Genomic DNA, 15,250 nt, shown 5'->3' on the forward strand with positions numbered 1-15,250 from the left:
TCATGAGAAACAGAGAGAGAGGCAGAGACACAAGCAGAGGGAGAAGCAGGCTCCATGTAGGGAGCCTGACGTGGGACTCGATCCCGGGTCTCCAGGATCAGGCCCTGGGCTGAAGGCGGCGCTAAGACTTCTGACATTAAGCTTGTTGATCCATTTTGTTTTTCTGGAATAGATCCTATCTCATATGAAACACTGTGTGTGTGTGTGTGTGTGTGTGTGTGTGTGTGTGTGTGTTTGTATGATTTGCTAATACACAGCTCTCCTTAGCGATGTTTTCAGCCATGTTCTTAAATGAGGTTATACAATGATTTTCCTTTCTCATAATGTCTTTATGCAGCCTTACTAGCAAGATTATCAGGATCACAGTTGCCTCCCATCTGCATTAGGAAGCTTTATCTCTTTGTCTCATCTTTGAAATAAGCTGTATAGAGTTGGGATTCCATGTTCTTTAAGGGGTTGTTGGAATGCACATGTGGAACTGAGGTACAGTTTCTCAAAGAAGGGACAGGCTCAGTTTACTATACATTTTGTCTTGGGTGTTTGACACTGTCATAACAAGAGTGTAAGGAAAATGTATTTTGAAAGGTTATTTATTTACTTACTTATTTATGAGGGAATTTGTGTTTACTTCCAGACAGAGGGAAGGAGCCTGGTAACATGGGAGATATTAGAAGAGAGAACAGGTGATTTAGGGAAGGGACCAAAGGAGAGGGAAGAAGTGGGATGAGCAGAGGAGGAAGGGCTGGTCTTGGCATAGAGGAGAGCGCTCTGGCCCCTGATCTTGCCAGGAAAGTGGTGGAGAAGGGGTGTTGGGACAGGCGCATTCTCAGTTAGGGATGAGTTGGTGCTGGAGCTTTCTCTCCAGGCCTTCATGGTAGTCCGTCAGGTAGAGGCTGTGTGATATGCAAAGTCAAGATAGCCAGACTTGGGGGAATGCACAGGAAAATCAAAAAAGAAAGAAGAGAATGTGCAGATCACTGAACTGTGATCTAGTGCTGACCATAAAAATCCCCTGGAAGCATTTTGGAAATTAAAATACAGAAAAGGGAACAATAGTGATAAATCTATATGTTGTTCACTTGTCTTTCCCTGTCTTTGGGCCTCGTTTTATTATTCGACGGTGTTTTAGGAAGCCGTGTAGCCCTCCTCCTTGCTCAGTGTAGGAACCAAAACTTAAGTGCGTCTCCTCATCCTGGTCGCTGTTGTCCACTCTTCCCGTTCGTCTAACAGAAAAGAGAGACTCACGCATGAGAGACAGGTTCACTGATGCTCTCCTAATGTCTTTTTGCAGCCCCCTCTCCCCTTAAATGGCTCATGTTTCTACCCCTCCAGCGCAAAGGTCAGCCTGTGCCTCTCTGTTCTGGCCTCATGAAACCTCCTGTTCTTCCCCCCTTGAGTCAACATGTGTGCCTGGCTCTGGGAGCTGTAAGTTTGGGAGAAGAGAGCCCTAGAGGGACACTCAGGAGCGGGGACTCAGTCCCTGGCAGGGCTCCCTGGGCATGAGTTTCCTGCCTGTGTGATGAAGCTCTTGACCTAGAGAGCTCTCCAGGCACCTCTAGATGTTAGCCATGCTCAGCAATGGCTCTGGGGTCATCCTTCACACGTGACCTTTCCTGTTGTTGCTGCTGAAACTGTCCTCTCTCTCTCTCAGACCACCCTCACCTCCTGATGCCTGTGTCTTGTCATCATTATCTTCCTCTTCATTCAGTCTTGGAAAGATTTTGTTATCTTCATCTTGTTACCTGAGCCTTACCTCCAGTTGGTTATCAGGCCCCTGAGGCTCCCCCACCACATCCTTCCATTCGCGTAGCCGCTACCTAGCGTGTATGCTGGTGCTTTCCAACAGCTAACATTCCTGCCCCCATCCTGCCCACCAGTGGCCCAGGCACTTTCCTAGGATACCTGCTTTCATCTGTCAAGTACTTGCTTGAGAACATTTCAAAGCCTCTCTGGCATGGGTGAAGCCAAGTCCAAACGTGTTAACCTGTGAGCAGATATTTTTACAGTTATATTTAAAGACACCTGCCAGTGGTTTCTTGAGTTACTGTCCCTTTCTCTCTTCTCTGTTTACCCTCTCTCCTTTCATTGTTCATTGTTCATTCTTCTTCTCTTGAATTCACTGACCCATTGCTCTTTCATTATTGCATCATTCATTCTGGCCTCCCACATTTTGGGTACTGTGCTGTGTGCTTTGCAGACAAAAGAGCCTTTGGCTCCCTCTTCCAGAAACAGAACTGATGAGGCATGGTGGGCAAGAGGATGAGCAACATGGAATATGGCCTAGGGGCACCGTAGCATCCCGAGTCTGACTGTACATATGCAGTCAGATCTTTCCTTTCCTCTTATCTAGGGCCTCCATCATCTCTTGCTTTTATGTGTGAGTACTTTCTATAATATTACAAATGCCTGTAAAAATCTTCTATTTAGGGGATCCCTGGGTGGCTCAGTGGTTTGGCGCCTGCCTTTGGCCCAGGGCGCGATCTGGAGTCCTGGGATCGAGTCCCATGTTGGGCTCCCGGCATGGAGCCTGTTTCTCTCTCCTCCTGTGTCTCTGCCTCTCTCTCTCTATGTCTATCGTGAATAAATAAATAAAATCTTAAAAAAAAAAAAGAGATCTTCTATTCATAGACACTGTGCTTAAAGATACTAGCGCTAGTTCCCTAACTGAATTACGAACTCCTGAAGCACACCATTTATTAACAACTTTTTATAGCTCCAGGGCTTTGTACATATTCTACTATAATTAAGTGTTTTCTTTTAAATGACTTGGCTATAAAATGAGTAAATTTATAGAAATTTCTAAAAAGAATCAAGACACATATTAAAAATTCAAGGCCCAAATACAAGTCTCTATAGAACTCAACCCTGGTTTCCTCTATGTGGACTAGAACAGCTTTCCATCCATGACCTTTTTTTCCTTCAATAACTAGTAGCAGAGAAGTGCCATACAGAGCCATTCCTGGAAAATAATCCATCTCAATCACATCAACAAAGGTGTTTGTGTGGGACACGTTATGTGACGTGGGCATATTTCCATATTAAATCTGGTTTTGGCATCTGCTTTTGTTAAAAGACATTATTCCTGTGCGATACCAATGACTTTGTGGGTGTGACATTAGTCATGTGCCTCTTTAGTCAGTGTGATATCACTCAAAATCGTAAATCCAAGAAAAAAATGACAGATAACATGGCTAATTGTCAGGAATAATGATAAGGTGAGGCACAACTGGCAGGCAACTCACAGAGTATTTTTGTGGTATTAGAAATGTGCTAATAAAAATTGCAAAAATGGCTCTTGAAGCAGCATTCTCTTGCTCTCCAATGCTGTCATGTTACAATAAATGGACTCTAGGCTGGAGGCCATATCATAGGAGTCTTGTGAAACAGTCTTGTGAAAAACCTGTTTCTAAAGGGTGGCTATTTCTTGGTTTCCCTTAGGAAAAAAAATGCCAGCAAGCCCTAGAAGTAACTAGATTTCTCATCTAGAAAGTTCTGTATGTGTTTAACATGCCTGATCATGGGGCCAAAATAGAAACCTGAAGACAGGGACCTATACTGTTCTCCTCCAAGGAGGGCTCCTGGTACCCCTGTGTTTGTCCTGGATCCCCAGGAGGGCTTTGTGATTCTCAAGTCTTCAGTTCTTGCCAGTGAGCACACACAGGAAATGGTCTTGTTGGCATTCAGTATTCCCTTGATGAAGCCTGTGAATGCTGCATGATTTTCAGCCCAGGCCAGAGCCCAAAGGAAAATGCACCTCTGGCTTGTAAATCACACCCAAGTGCGGATGCTTTGCTCACTCTTTATTGGGTGACTGCCCTCTATGTTTTACACATTCTCAGTATGGATTATGTGACATTCTGATGGAAACTTCCAGTGGCCCCTAAGCGCTCACATTAGGGGACCTCCAAATCCTCTCTGAAATGTAATGTTTGCTACCTGATGTGCACTTTTTGTGGTCCCTGGAGGAAAAAAATCATTCATTTTTATCTTTTCATTTATTTATTTTTCCTATTTAGAAATTGGCCCCTGGTTACGGGAGTTCAGAGCGAAGAATGCTGTGGATTTCTCGCAGTTAACATTTGACCCAGGACAGAAAGAACTTGTTGTAGGAGCAAGGTGAGAGATCTTAATGTTTTGCCACCACAGATAATTTTGGATTTCATTTGACATCGATGCAGCTACACATGAGCTTCTCTGCCATAGTTGATGAGTGCTAAGTAATACTTCTAAGAATGAAATATGGAATAAGGGTACCATAAAGTATGCTACTAATAATAGGATGACACCTGCTCTTTGTAGTAAGGTGCTACACCCATTTATTGGGTGCTCCTCATGTGGCAGGAACTGTTCTGACAGGAACTAATTCATTTTTTTCCGTGAAAGCTGAGAGGTAGGTATTGTCAACATTCTGATGGTAGAAATGAGGACATTGAGGCAGGACATATTATGATGTCTAATAAAAGCTGGACTCAAGATTTCAGATGCAGGCATTTTTTACTCCAGTCTCGGTATGTTCTTTAGGAAAATTCTAGAGTCAAGAGGTTCATTTGACATCCATTCCAATGCCTATTGTTACCTTTCTCTGAGACCATGATTACACCATTTACCGGTCTATTGAGAATTCAAGGAAATTGTTATTATTTACCTCTTTTAAGGTCCTATATCCAGGTCAACACTTGACATTCCAGTTTAATGAGGAGGCTGCTAGAACACCATCAGAACAGATCTTGAATTGTTGCTCTTCTGTTTATCATTACTTCTTCAGAAAATAGGCATAATCCTTGCATTCAAATCACTTATCCTGCCAATGTATTTTGAGGATGATGTATGAAAAATACTTCATACCATTTTCTTCTGAAGAATGCTAACTTTGAAGAAAGAGGCCATTTGGACTCTTCTGGCATTCTAGCAAAGCACTTTGGGCACTGGAATGGTTATATCTCTTTTGGTCAATTTTACTAGATTATAAAACATACTTTTCATAGCAAGAGAGGATATGCAATTTCCACATATAGCTGAGTGAAGCTCAGTCTGACTTATACTCTGGGCACTCTAGATAAACACTGAACAGTTTCTAGAATAATCGCTTTGGCTCTCAGATCTCAAGGAGCCCTTGTGCATCCACCCAACCCTTGAAGACATTGAGGTGTATGGGCACAACTTCAAAAGCATAGACAGAAGTTGGCTTAGTTCCTAGCACTGAGCATGTCACCTGCATTTCTTTTGATATTTTGGAGTTGACAGTGAGGACAGAGTGGTTTGGTTTACTTGGTGTACTTGGACTTACTTTGGCACGTGAGGAATACATGGGGGACTTCAGGTGCCGACTTCCAACACATTTCATCACTGGGAGCCTGGACCATATGTTGCGGGGGTTTTAATTGGTCCTCTAGCCTCCAGATTTTGTCCTCCTCCTGTGTACCATGGCCAACGCCATCTTTTTTAGAATGCACCCCCACACACTTTGGTAGCTCCTGTTGGATAAATGCTGGTGCTTTGGTGTTGCCCACAACACCCTCTGCCTTGTGGTTGTGGTTCCACATCCCTTACAAACTCCACTTTTTTTTCATTCTCTCATAGCCCAGGCATGTGGAGTTATTTATATTGCCCACCACTGTAAAATGATTCTTTCTTATTCTGGGATTTGGTAACAAACTTCTTTGCTTTCCTGGAACATTAACTACCCCTTCCCCCAAGTTCTCTTACTTGTTGAGCTCATATTTGTAGTCAAGAGTTCTGGCTCAGGAGTCTTCCCCTGGGCCTGAGTTCCTCCATCGCCTGCTCTACGTGGTCTTGTTAGCACACTTCTCATCTACCTTCCTTAACTGCATTACTGCATTATTTTTTGTCGGGTATCACCCACACCCCACCTGCCATTATCAGATACTGACTTACCAGATGGTGGAGGATGTGATGGTCTTTTCTTTGTTTCTCTAGAATGTAGCATAGTTTCTCCCCTGGCAGAAGCATAGAGATACCTGTTGAGTCAATATATCTACCTCAAGGATGTGATTTGTATCTGTGCCACTCTGCATCTGGGAAGATCCTCAGGGGAAAATGGATTGGGTTTTGCAGAAGATTTATCCCAGATTCCCATGTCTGGGCAAGGACACAATGGCATGGCAATCTCTAGCCCCAAAGCTAACCCTTAGGGAAAATGAACTCTTAGTCTTAGGCAAAGGGGAAGGAGCCAGCTGCTGGTGTAGAAGGTGCAAATATGACCTCAGTTGGAAGAGCTGAAACTTCTGTCCTTCATTCAACCCTAAAGAACTTTGGAAAAGTTTTGCCTGTGAGCTTGACTTGAAAGACTCTCCATTGTTTCTGGAGGTGTGTGGTGCTGCACGAACAGGAGAGCAGCACACACATGCTACACCCTGTGGGTGTTTGGCTTTTGGCAAATGACATAGATTCTCCTAATGGATGTGAAAAGCCACTGAGCACATTGGCACTTGGAAGAGATATGTCATGGTTCTGTCCTGATGGGAGACAGCCCTGGGGAACTGTCCACAAGGACACCTGTCCCTGAAGGTATCCATCCCAGTGTCCCTATGTCCACATTCCCAGTCCAGCCATGCTGGAGAGGGATCAGATTAACCACTGAGTCCACCTGGCACATGGTATGGCATGGTGACCAGGAACTACAGGATCCCTGGACTTAGCACATAAAAGTCCAGGAGGCACAATTTAAATTTGAATTTCAGGTAAGCAACCCCAGGAACATAGACTCTATTTTCTGTTCTGGAACACTAGTACATGGACCTCATAGGCATTTGATAAACAAGGAAAAGGAAGAAAGAGGTAGACTGGACTTGCTCAGTTGTGTGACCTTAAGCCAGTTTCCGTGTCTAATTTTCTCATCTTTAAAATTGATGTAATTATTTCTACCCCTGTCAGCTGTTGTGAGGATTTAATAAAATAATCCATGAAAAGTGATTGTCATAGTAAGAGGCACGCAGTAAGCAGGCATCAGTGGGGTAGCTCTGCTGGATGTCCAGGGATTTCGGCATACGTGTGCATGTGCGCTTTTGGCAGACTTCACTGAGCGAGGAATTTTACTAGGAAACTTGATGGGATTAGTCTCAGAAAGTTTGAGAGGGAGTGTGAGCCAGTTATAAAACTTTAAAAATAACTCAGCCCTCAGCTTCCTGTTTGGGAGGGTTTGACCTAGCAAAAAAGTATACATAGCAGGTGCGTATTTAAGAGTTCTGTAATGGTTTAAATATGAAACGTGGGAAAACGATAATAGTCTTTGTTTTCTTATGATGAACACTTGGCATTGCAAAGCCATTTATTGGGTTGTTTCACTTTATGCCAGTGACGCGTTGTCTCTGAAATTGAATTCAGTTAAAGATTCTTTGGACTCCTCACAAAAAGTTCATTGTGCTGTGCTGCAAAAGGAAGACGTCCCTTTAAGTGATTTTTGGTTATATAGTCCCAGAAGGTACTTGCATCTTGAGTTCGTGGAGATTCTGGAAAGATCCCTAAATTTACTATTTCCAAGGTGCACATTATCTTTTATATTATTTTAATAGCATTGACATTCATATATTGTTTCACCAAAGGGTTCTATGAAAATTAAAATAGCATTTGGGTTTTTAATGACGAGACTGAAGCATTTTAGAAAATACAGTTAAAGCATAAAGAAAAAAGACCACAATTTTGGAAATAATCACAGTTTACCTTTTCAGTTATTTCCCCACATTATTTAATTTCTATTTGTTTGTATGATTGGAATAATATTTTATGAATGATTTCTTTGTCAAACAGCCTACTAAAGGCAGTTTCCATGACATTTTATCGTATTTTTCGTGATCTTTTATATATAGGAAGAAAAATTCCAAAGTAAAGAAATATGTTTTGGTGTAGAGGTTTTGTATAATAACTATAAAAATATTGATATGAATAATAGTTCACAAAGTTGACGTAAGTCTAAGTTCTGTTGCAGATAGAATTGTAAAGCTGGAAATAAGCAGGTGATTATATTTTTATTTTTTTATTATTTTTTTAATAAATTAATTTTTATTGGTGTTCAATTTACCAACATACAGAATAACACCCAGTGCTCATCCCGTCAAGTGTCCCCCTCAGTGCCCGTCACCCATTCACCCCCACCCCCCACCCTCCTCCCCCTCCACCACCCCTAGTTCGTTTCCCAGAGTTAGGAGTCTTTATGTTCTGTCTCCCTTTCTGATATTTCCCACACATTTCTTCTCCCTTCCCTTATATTCCCTTTCACTATTATTCATATTCCCCAAATGAATGAGAACATACACTGTTTGTCTTTCCAAATGAATCTGTCTTTATTGTGCCAAGTTCACTGCAAGGATGATAAGTGATTCTGTACTAAATTCAAATGTTATTCTAAATGGCAACAAACTTGCTTTGCATCCAACCTAGTGTTTGATTATGATCAAATATAATTGGGGCATTTACTGATAAACCACATTTTTATAAAGCATAAAGCCGTATAGTAGTAATGAAAAGTGCCTCTCATCAAAGAGAAGTGAGTTTCTTTCCTTTCCTTTTTTTTTTTTTTTTTTTTGGTCTTTCAGTTGATTTTTTTTAAAAAATAAAAGATTTATTTACTTATTTTAAAGAGAGAGAGAGAGAAAGCTCAGGGGTGGGGAGGGGCAGAGGAAGAGCAAGAGAGAGAATCTGAAGCAGACTCTGAGCTGAGTGCAGAGCCCAATGCCAGGCTCAGTCTTACAAAGCTGAGATCATGACCTGAGCCAAAAACCAAGAGTTGGACTCTTAACTTACTATACCAGCCAAGTGCCTCTCAGTTGATTTGTGACTATTTTACTCTTCTCTAACTAGCTTCAGTGCAATATAAACATATAAATTGAAGGGCATAGTCTCATAGCCTATGATATTTCAATAAGAACCCTCACCCATAAGCTTTCATACAAGCACCTTGGCTTCCAGGAGGCCCAATCATTTGCCGGTTGTTTAAGGTGGTAGGATTGAAGCTCATAGACTCAATACTTGGGTTGGGTCACAATCACGATTGATGATAATTGTAACAACTTATGACCTTGGAAATTTCACATTTTAATTCTATTAAAGTCACATTATGAAATGGATGCATTAGGGAGAGACCAAGGGAAAGGGTAAATGGGGATGCATGAGTCTCCTTGTACACATGACCTGACATGAGGCCCAGCTCAAAGCTTTGCACCTTGCCCAGAGCCCTTTGCCTTTGCCTGTACAGTTAATGGATATATGGACTATCTCCATAAGCGGGAAGATATTTCTGTACATTAGTCTATACAATACATTGTATAGCTTTCTAATGAGCATGTTTATTACTAAAAACTAAAACAGAAACCCTAGTGCTTTCAAGGCAGAGCTTGATCTTCCTTATAGTCACAAAAACTAGCCTTGAAAATTTTTAATGTTTTATTTTCAAGCATTGTTTTTCCCATGGTTTGAATCTGCAAAAATAAAAATAAAAAGGAAAGATGAACTTGCTTTTGTTATGCTCCCACTGAATTTGCTTTAAGTATTCAAAGCATCTGTTCCCATAAGATCACATTGAATGAATGGGCAGGCTTTTATTTAATTAGACTAAGTTCTCCTTTCAGAATGATTTTGCCACTGGATCTAAACAAAGAGCTGAATTTTAGATTCATGTAAAGTCTTTTTTTTTTTTTTTAATTGACCAGTGTCATTCACTCTTTTTTTTTTTTTTCCCCCATGGTAGTGGTGATTTTTAATTGCTATTTTCAGTTTAAAGTTTTACCTTAGAATTAATCTGTTGGAAGCAGCATATGATTAAAAGGAAAAATGGAGATTTTTAAAAGATCAGCAGTTCTGCTTCCAGTAGCCACGATGTTTTTCTGTTTTCCAAAGGATACTTTCTAGTTAAGTTTACACATTTAAGGTGAACTCCTGCTGCGTGGAGTGAAGTCAGCAATTAGGAGTGAATCCAGAAAGCAGTAGACCCCCATAATGCAAAGAAACCCAGGGTAGTGATGATGTTTACATTGTATTTATATTAATTATGATTTAGGGAAAACAGCTGGCGATGAAAAAAATGGATGGCACTTTTCATTCCTGGTCTTCACCTGGAATTTTTTTTTAAAAGATTTATTTATTTATTTGAGAGAGAAAAAGAGGAGGAGGACAGTGGGAGGGAGAGACTCTCAAGTGGACTCTCTGCTGAGCACAAAGCCCAACTCAGGCTCGATCCCCTGAGATCCTGACCTGAGCCTAAATCAACAGGTGGACGCTTACCCGATTATTTTTTTTTATCCTTTAGTTTGTTGTTTAAATGTTTTCTTTGTGATTTTCCTTCTCAGCATTGGCACAAGATTTGTAGATGTGTGTTTCTCTTAGGATTCTCTTGGCTTATCTTCCTCCTTCTTATACCTACTAGTCTCCTTTCTTCCAGGAGGCTCATTTGATTAATTAATCTGATCTGTGTTAAAAAGTCCTACTCATTGTCTCCTGGCTTTGTTACCTTTTGTCCAGAAATATTTGCCAGACTTCAGGGTACCTGAGTATCACCACTGTTCATTCAAAGTGAAGCTTCTTCTATCCCTTGTTCCCAGTTCTGCTGACACAGTGGGAAAGAAGGGGACCAGGAGTGTGAGCTCTTAACCAAGAGGTGGTCTACAGACACTCTGGTGGGAAAGACTTCTGTACATCCTGTTCTTTTTGCTGTTAAAAAAAAAAAAAAAGAAGAATCTCTGTCTTTTCTTCCCTGCTAGAACTGGGGAACAGATAAGTCTAGCGGAACAGTTATTTATTTAGTTATAAAGTCCTTTTTTTCCAAAATGCATGAATGAGCCAACAAAGCAGTGTAATAAAAATTAATCATCCTCTTTACTTTGAGTGTATGTGTCTGCTGCAGTGTTTGAGTGTTGAGAGCTTTGCTCCCAGCCAGTCCCACGTAGGGTCCATCAGAGTTTATTAGTTCACTCAGTTACTCTTTCATGACTGTTCATTCATCAAATATTTATTGAACCTACTTTATGCCAGGAAGTATCTAAGGCACTGGGGAAACAAAGATGAAGGGTAGTCTCCACCTGATGAAGACTTTATAGCCTAGCACAAATCTAGTGCAAGGCTGGCAAGCTGAGGCATCAGGGTTGGCTCCTGTTTTTGTAAATAAAGTTTTATTGACACGTAGCCACACCTATTCAGTTGTGTATTTCCTGTGGCTACTTTTGAGCTTTACCGGCAGAGGTAAGTCGTTGTGACTGAGACTGTCCTTGAAGGCAAAGCATTTGCTCTCTGGCCCTTAAATAAAAAGTGCTGACTCTTGGCTGGTGGCTGTAGGAGAAACACAAGCAATTGGAGTTGCCCACGGAGGCCTTGGTCAGAGCCCTGGAAAGCCTACAAATTAAGACACATGATGATCTTTGGGAGTGAAAAGGATATACTGAGAAAGTGCCCTTTCAGGTGGGCCTTGGAAATGCAGGAGTCTGGCAGATGGAAGAGTCTTCTTGCCAGAAGGATCGTACCCTGGGGAACCTTGGAGATCCTGATGAAGCTGAGAAGAGCTCAGCTTGACTGGACCATTTGGTGACTGAGAGGGGAAGTAGTTGCAGGGGAGGCAGGAGTTTTAGGTAGAGTCAGATCATGGAGGACCTTGGACTTAATCCTCCAGACCAGTGATTGCAGTTCTGGCAGTCATGAGAGTCGCCTGCAGGGCCTTACAAGAACACAGATGTCCAACTTCTCTTCAGTTCAATTGCAATTAGACTTTCTGGAAGTAATGTTGGAATCTTTGGTTTAATCAAAATTCTGAGGATCTACTAGACTGGCAGATTTGAGAACTTGTGCTAAAGGCATTAGAAATTTGGACGATTTCTAAGCCTACATATTTAAATGCTCAGATTTGCATTGGGAAGATACTTCTACTGTACTATGTGCAGAGTGTTCTAGAGTTTGAGGATTTCAGAGGTAGGGATGGTACTTGGGAGCTGTGGATCAGGTGTCAGAATGTTACTCAGGCAGTGGTGGTGGGAATGGGGAAGAGAGTCAGATTTGAGACATATTTCAGAGCTGAGTTTGACAATGATTGATGGTGACTGGAATGGGGTGGCAGAGAGCAAGGGTCAAAGGTGAGATTTGGAGCAAGATTTTGGGAGTGTGGCTTGTTGTGATGGCATTAGCTAGCCCTAAGCATGTGGAGAATAAGCTACAGTTTGATTATTTGAAGATACATGAAAAAAAAATTTTCCACCTCTATGAAAATGACCCAGAAAAAGAATTGTATATGGAGATCACTTGAGGAGTGAATATTCCTAAGAAAGCAGAGGTTAAAGGAATCATAAGATAGTTCAGTTGGTATTTTTTTCAAGTGAAATATGATCTCTATCAACTGAAAAATGGGAAGGAACAAATCAAATACCCAGTGGACTCCCAAAAACAGAAGTTGTGAGTTAAATTTGGAGCAATAAGTCATTATCTGTAATCTTTAAAGCACTGAGGGATTTGCAAGTAATATTTAGAACATAATAAAATTTAAATTATCAGTGTGATTATTAATAATATTGATTAATAACTTTGACCCTAAATGTGCTTATGGGAAAAAGTTTATGATTTTATGTCTCTGCAATTTGCTAACAGCATTGGTCTTAATTATTGCATAACTTTCAGAATCCATCTTTGTTATTTCATTTTACTTGCTAATAACAAGAAGCTCTCCCAACTATTTCGGTGCCTTTTTTGTCTTTTTTCTGTGCCTTTTAATATGGGTGTTTAAACATACAAGAATGTTATTAAAATGATTTGTTCTTAATTTTGATGAATTCTTTGAAACTTTCCTAATAACCAATATTTTTAAAGGGTTTGAAGTAACCTTTTGGGGATAAGGAAGGAAATAAGTTGATGCAATTTTGGGGAAGTTTATACTGGACACATATGTTCATGACAACAATAATAAGATCAGAATTTTTAAATTTTCATAGTCTAGAATACATATACTTATTATTTTTGAGGACCAATTTTGACAGAAGAGGTAGCTCATAACAGCATATTATTCAAACTATAATCTAAATGTAGTCCAACTGAATAATTAAAAAAATAATTAAATCCTCCAAAATCTGTGGAAAAAGCACACAAAAGAGATATTTTTAGAATGGTTACAATCTCAGAAAACGTAAAGGCTCCTGGAATTTGTTTGGATAATGAAAGTCTCTGGAAAAACAATTTTAGGTGGATTGGTGAGCTACCTGAGTTGGTTAGAGGATGAAATTAAATCTTCAAATTCTTTAAGGTTATTGATATGATTTATATATTTTTTACATTTAAATAATACAATAATTTTTATAAACGACTTTTTAGTTTTGCTTTAAAGGATATAAGTTATCACTTTTCCTTTACCTCAAAATCATGAGCTTATATTTTAATATTCAAGCCTAGCAGTGCAGTTGAAAATTTGGGCTTTAGGGGGGATGCTGCTCTTTCAAGCTCTGTGCACTCAGCTGATGACAGTTATGATGGAACCCTGCAGTGGTGAAAAATGAGGGAGGAGAAAGTTGGCCCAGGTTATAGGTGAGGCTGGCCTCTCAGTTGACGTCAGCTCCAGGGCGTGTTTTGTCTTCAGATTGTTTCATGATTGGCTATGGTCTAAGCTTTTATTAAAAAGAAAGAGAAGTCATTCTCATCATTGTTTAAATGCATTTGATGGATTTAGTTGCTATCCTGTCTTCACTTTCTCTTAGTGCAAAATGCATACCTGTCTGTCTTCATTATTCGGTCTTCTGCTCCTCAGTTATAAGCAAGCCTCTAATCTACATGTTCAATAAGAGCCTGGAGTTTTCTTCTTTGATTTTATAGCTATATTCATCAGAGACCAATTGAGTTATTCTAAGAGAATGTCATTTTAAAACACCTGTGTCTTTCATAATTAATGGAGGTCAGAGTTAAGTTTTATAGAGTCTCTAGATAAAATGAGTCATTTAGTTAATATGCTCGTGATGGCTCAACCTTTTCTTTAATGCCGGCTGAATTTTATTACTTTACATGAAGACACAAATGAACTTCGTCTATTAAGGCCCGCACTGCTCCCTCTGAGAATATATTGTTGTGCTTAGTGATTTGTTGCTAATAGGCCACTGGGGGATTGATGGGAGGCAGAGATGAGTTATGCAATCCTACAATCAATAAGAAAGAAACTCTGGTGAGGAGGGCGAAAACACATGCAGGTGTCTTGTGGGGAGACTGTCAGTTTTTGTCTACCAAATTTAATGGCTTTGTGATTTGAATTATTCAGTCTGTTGGGTCTATGTATCTCTCATATATTATTACTCCTAAAAGTAATACAGTTATTACATTTGAATTCACAATGTCAAATTTTATTTCAAGGCATTTGAAAAAAAGGAGATGCATACCAAGGGAAGAAAAACACAGACTTTTATTTAGTGTTGTCATAAAACCCAACCTTTGCAACGTGGCAAACTCTTGCTGTGTACTTCTGTTAATGAGAGGGGAGAAATGAAAATGCAGAGTAGTTCCCTATAAGCTGTATAACTAATACATTCTAAAAATTCTGATCTCTTAACCTCTTGCACCAGTGCCTTTGTCCCTGAAGAATGGCAATATTCCTTATTACTACCTATTTACATCTCAGGGTGTTATGAAGATGAATGAGACCACTTAAATGCTTTGGGTGGCTCAAAGCATTGCTCTAACTAGAGAAATTGAACTGGTATGAAACAGTTTGTTAGCATTCCCTGTTGGCGGGGAGCCAGAACCATTACTCCTTCTCGTTGGAAAGGTTGGTAGCCTTTCTCGTGAACCTCACATATATTGTTTTTCCTCATCTGTGTGCTCACAATTGCAAGATAAAGTGGTTGCCTCTTCTCTAATTCCCTGGAGAACAGCCACTTGCAGGGGACCATAGATCTTACTTTACTGTGCAAGTGGCCCAACATCTGGGAATATCAATTTTTTTATTCCCCTTAGAAGATTTTCTTTCTTTGTGTAATCTTTAACTTCGTAGGTTGTTGACCTCAACTGTGATGGATCAAGCTATCTTGGGAGATTTCAGGTCCCTCATGTTGCTAGCTGGATTGGAACTTTTCCAATAGCAAAAATGGACTCAAAGTTGTACTTGGAACCAAATAGTTTGAGGAAAGGCGTTTGCGAATAGTAGAATCCACACAGTGTTTTGTCAGGTTCTTAGGTTCCAGGGAGGTGATTAGGGAATTCCACAAATGATTCATTTGTATTTCATTTCTTAAAGGTATCTTAAATGTTTGAAAATTATGATAGATAAAGTGATACATGTTACACT

General features: G+C 40.2%; 1 protein-coding gene across 10 annotated transcripts in view; it reads left to right on the forward strand.

Annotated features, from left to right (window-relative positions):
* Positions 1-15,250, forward strand: part of SEMA5A (semaphorin 5A) — a 476,790-nt gene that overhangs the window by 214,030 nt on the left and 247,510 nt on the right. For all 10 annotated transcript variants that reach the window (XM_055308003.1, XM_055308002.1, XM_055308007.1 and 7 more), the window contains one exon: positions 4,017-4,116. In XM_055308003.1, the coding sequence (XP_055163978.1) occupies positions 4,017-4,116 (100 nt within the window). The remainder of the gene's footprint in view (positions 1-4,016; positions 4,117-15,250) is intronic.

The sequence above is a fragment of the Nyctereutes procyonoides genome, unplaced genomic scaffold, assembly GCF_905146905.1.
Source record: "Nyctereutes procyonoides isolate TBG_1078 unplaced genomic scaffold, NYPRO_anot_genome, whole genome shotgun sequence".
Lineage (NCBI taxonomy): Eukaryota > Metazoa > Chordata > Mammalia > Carnivora > Canidae > Nyctereutes > Nyctereutes procyonoides.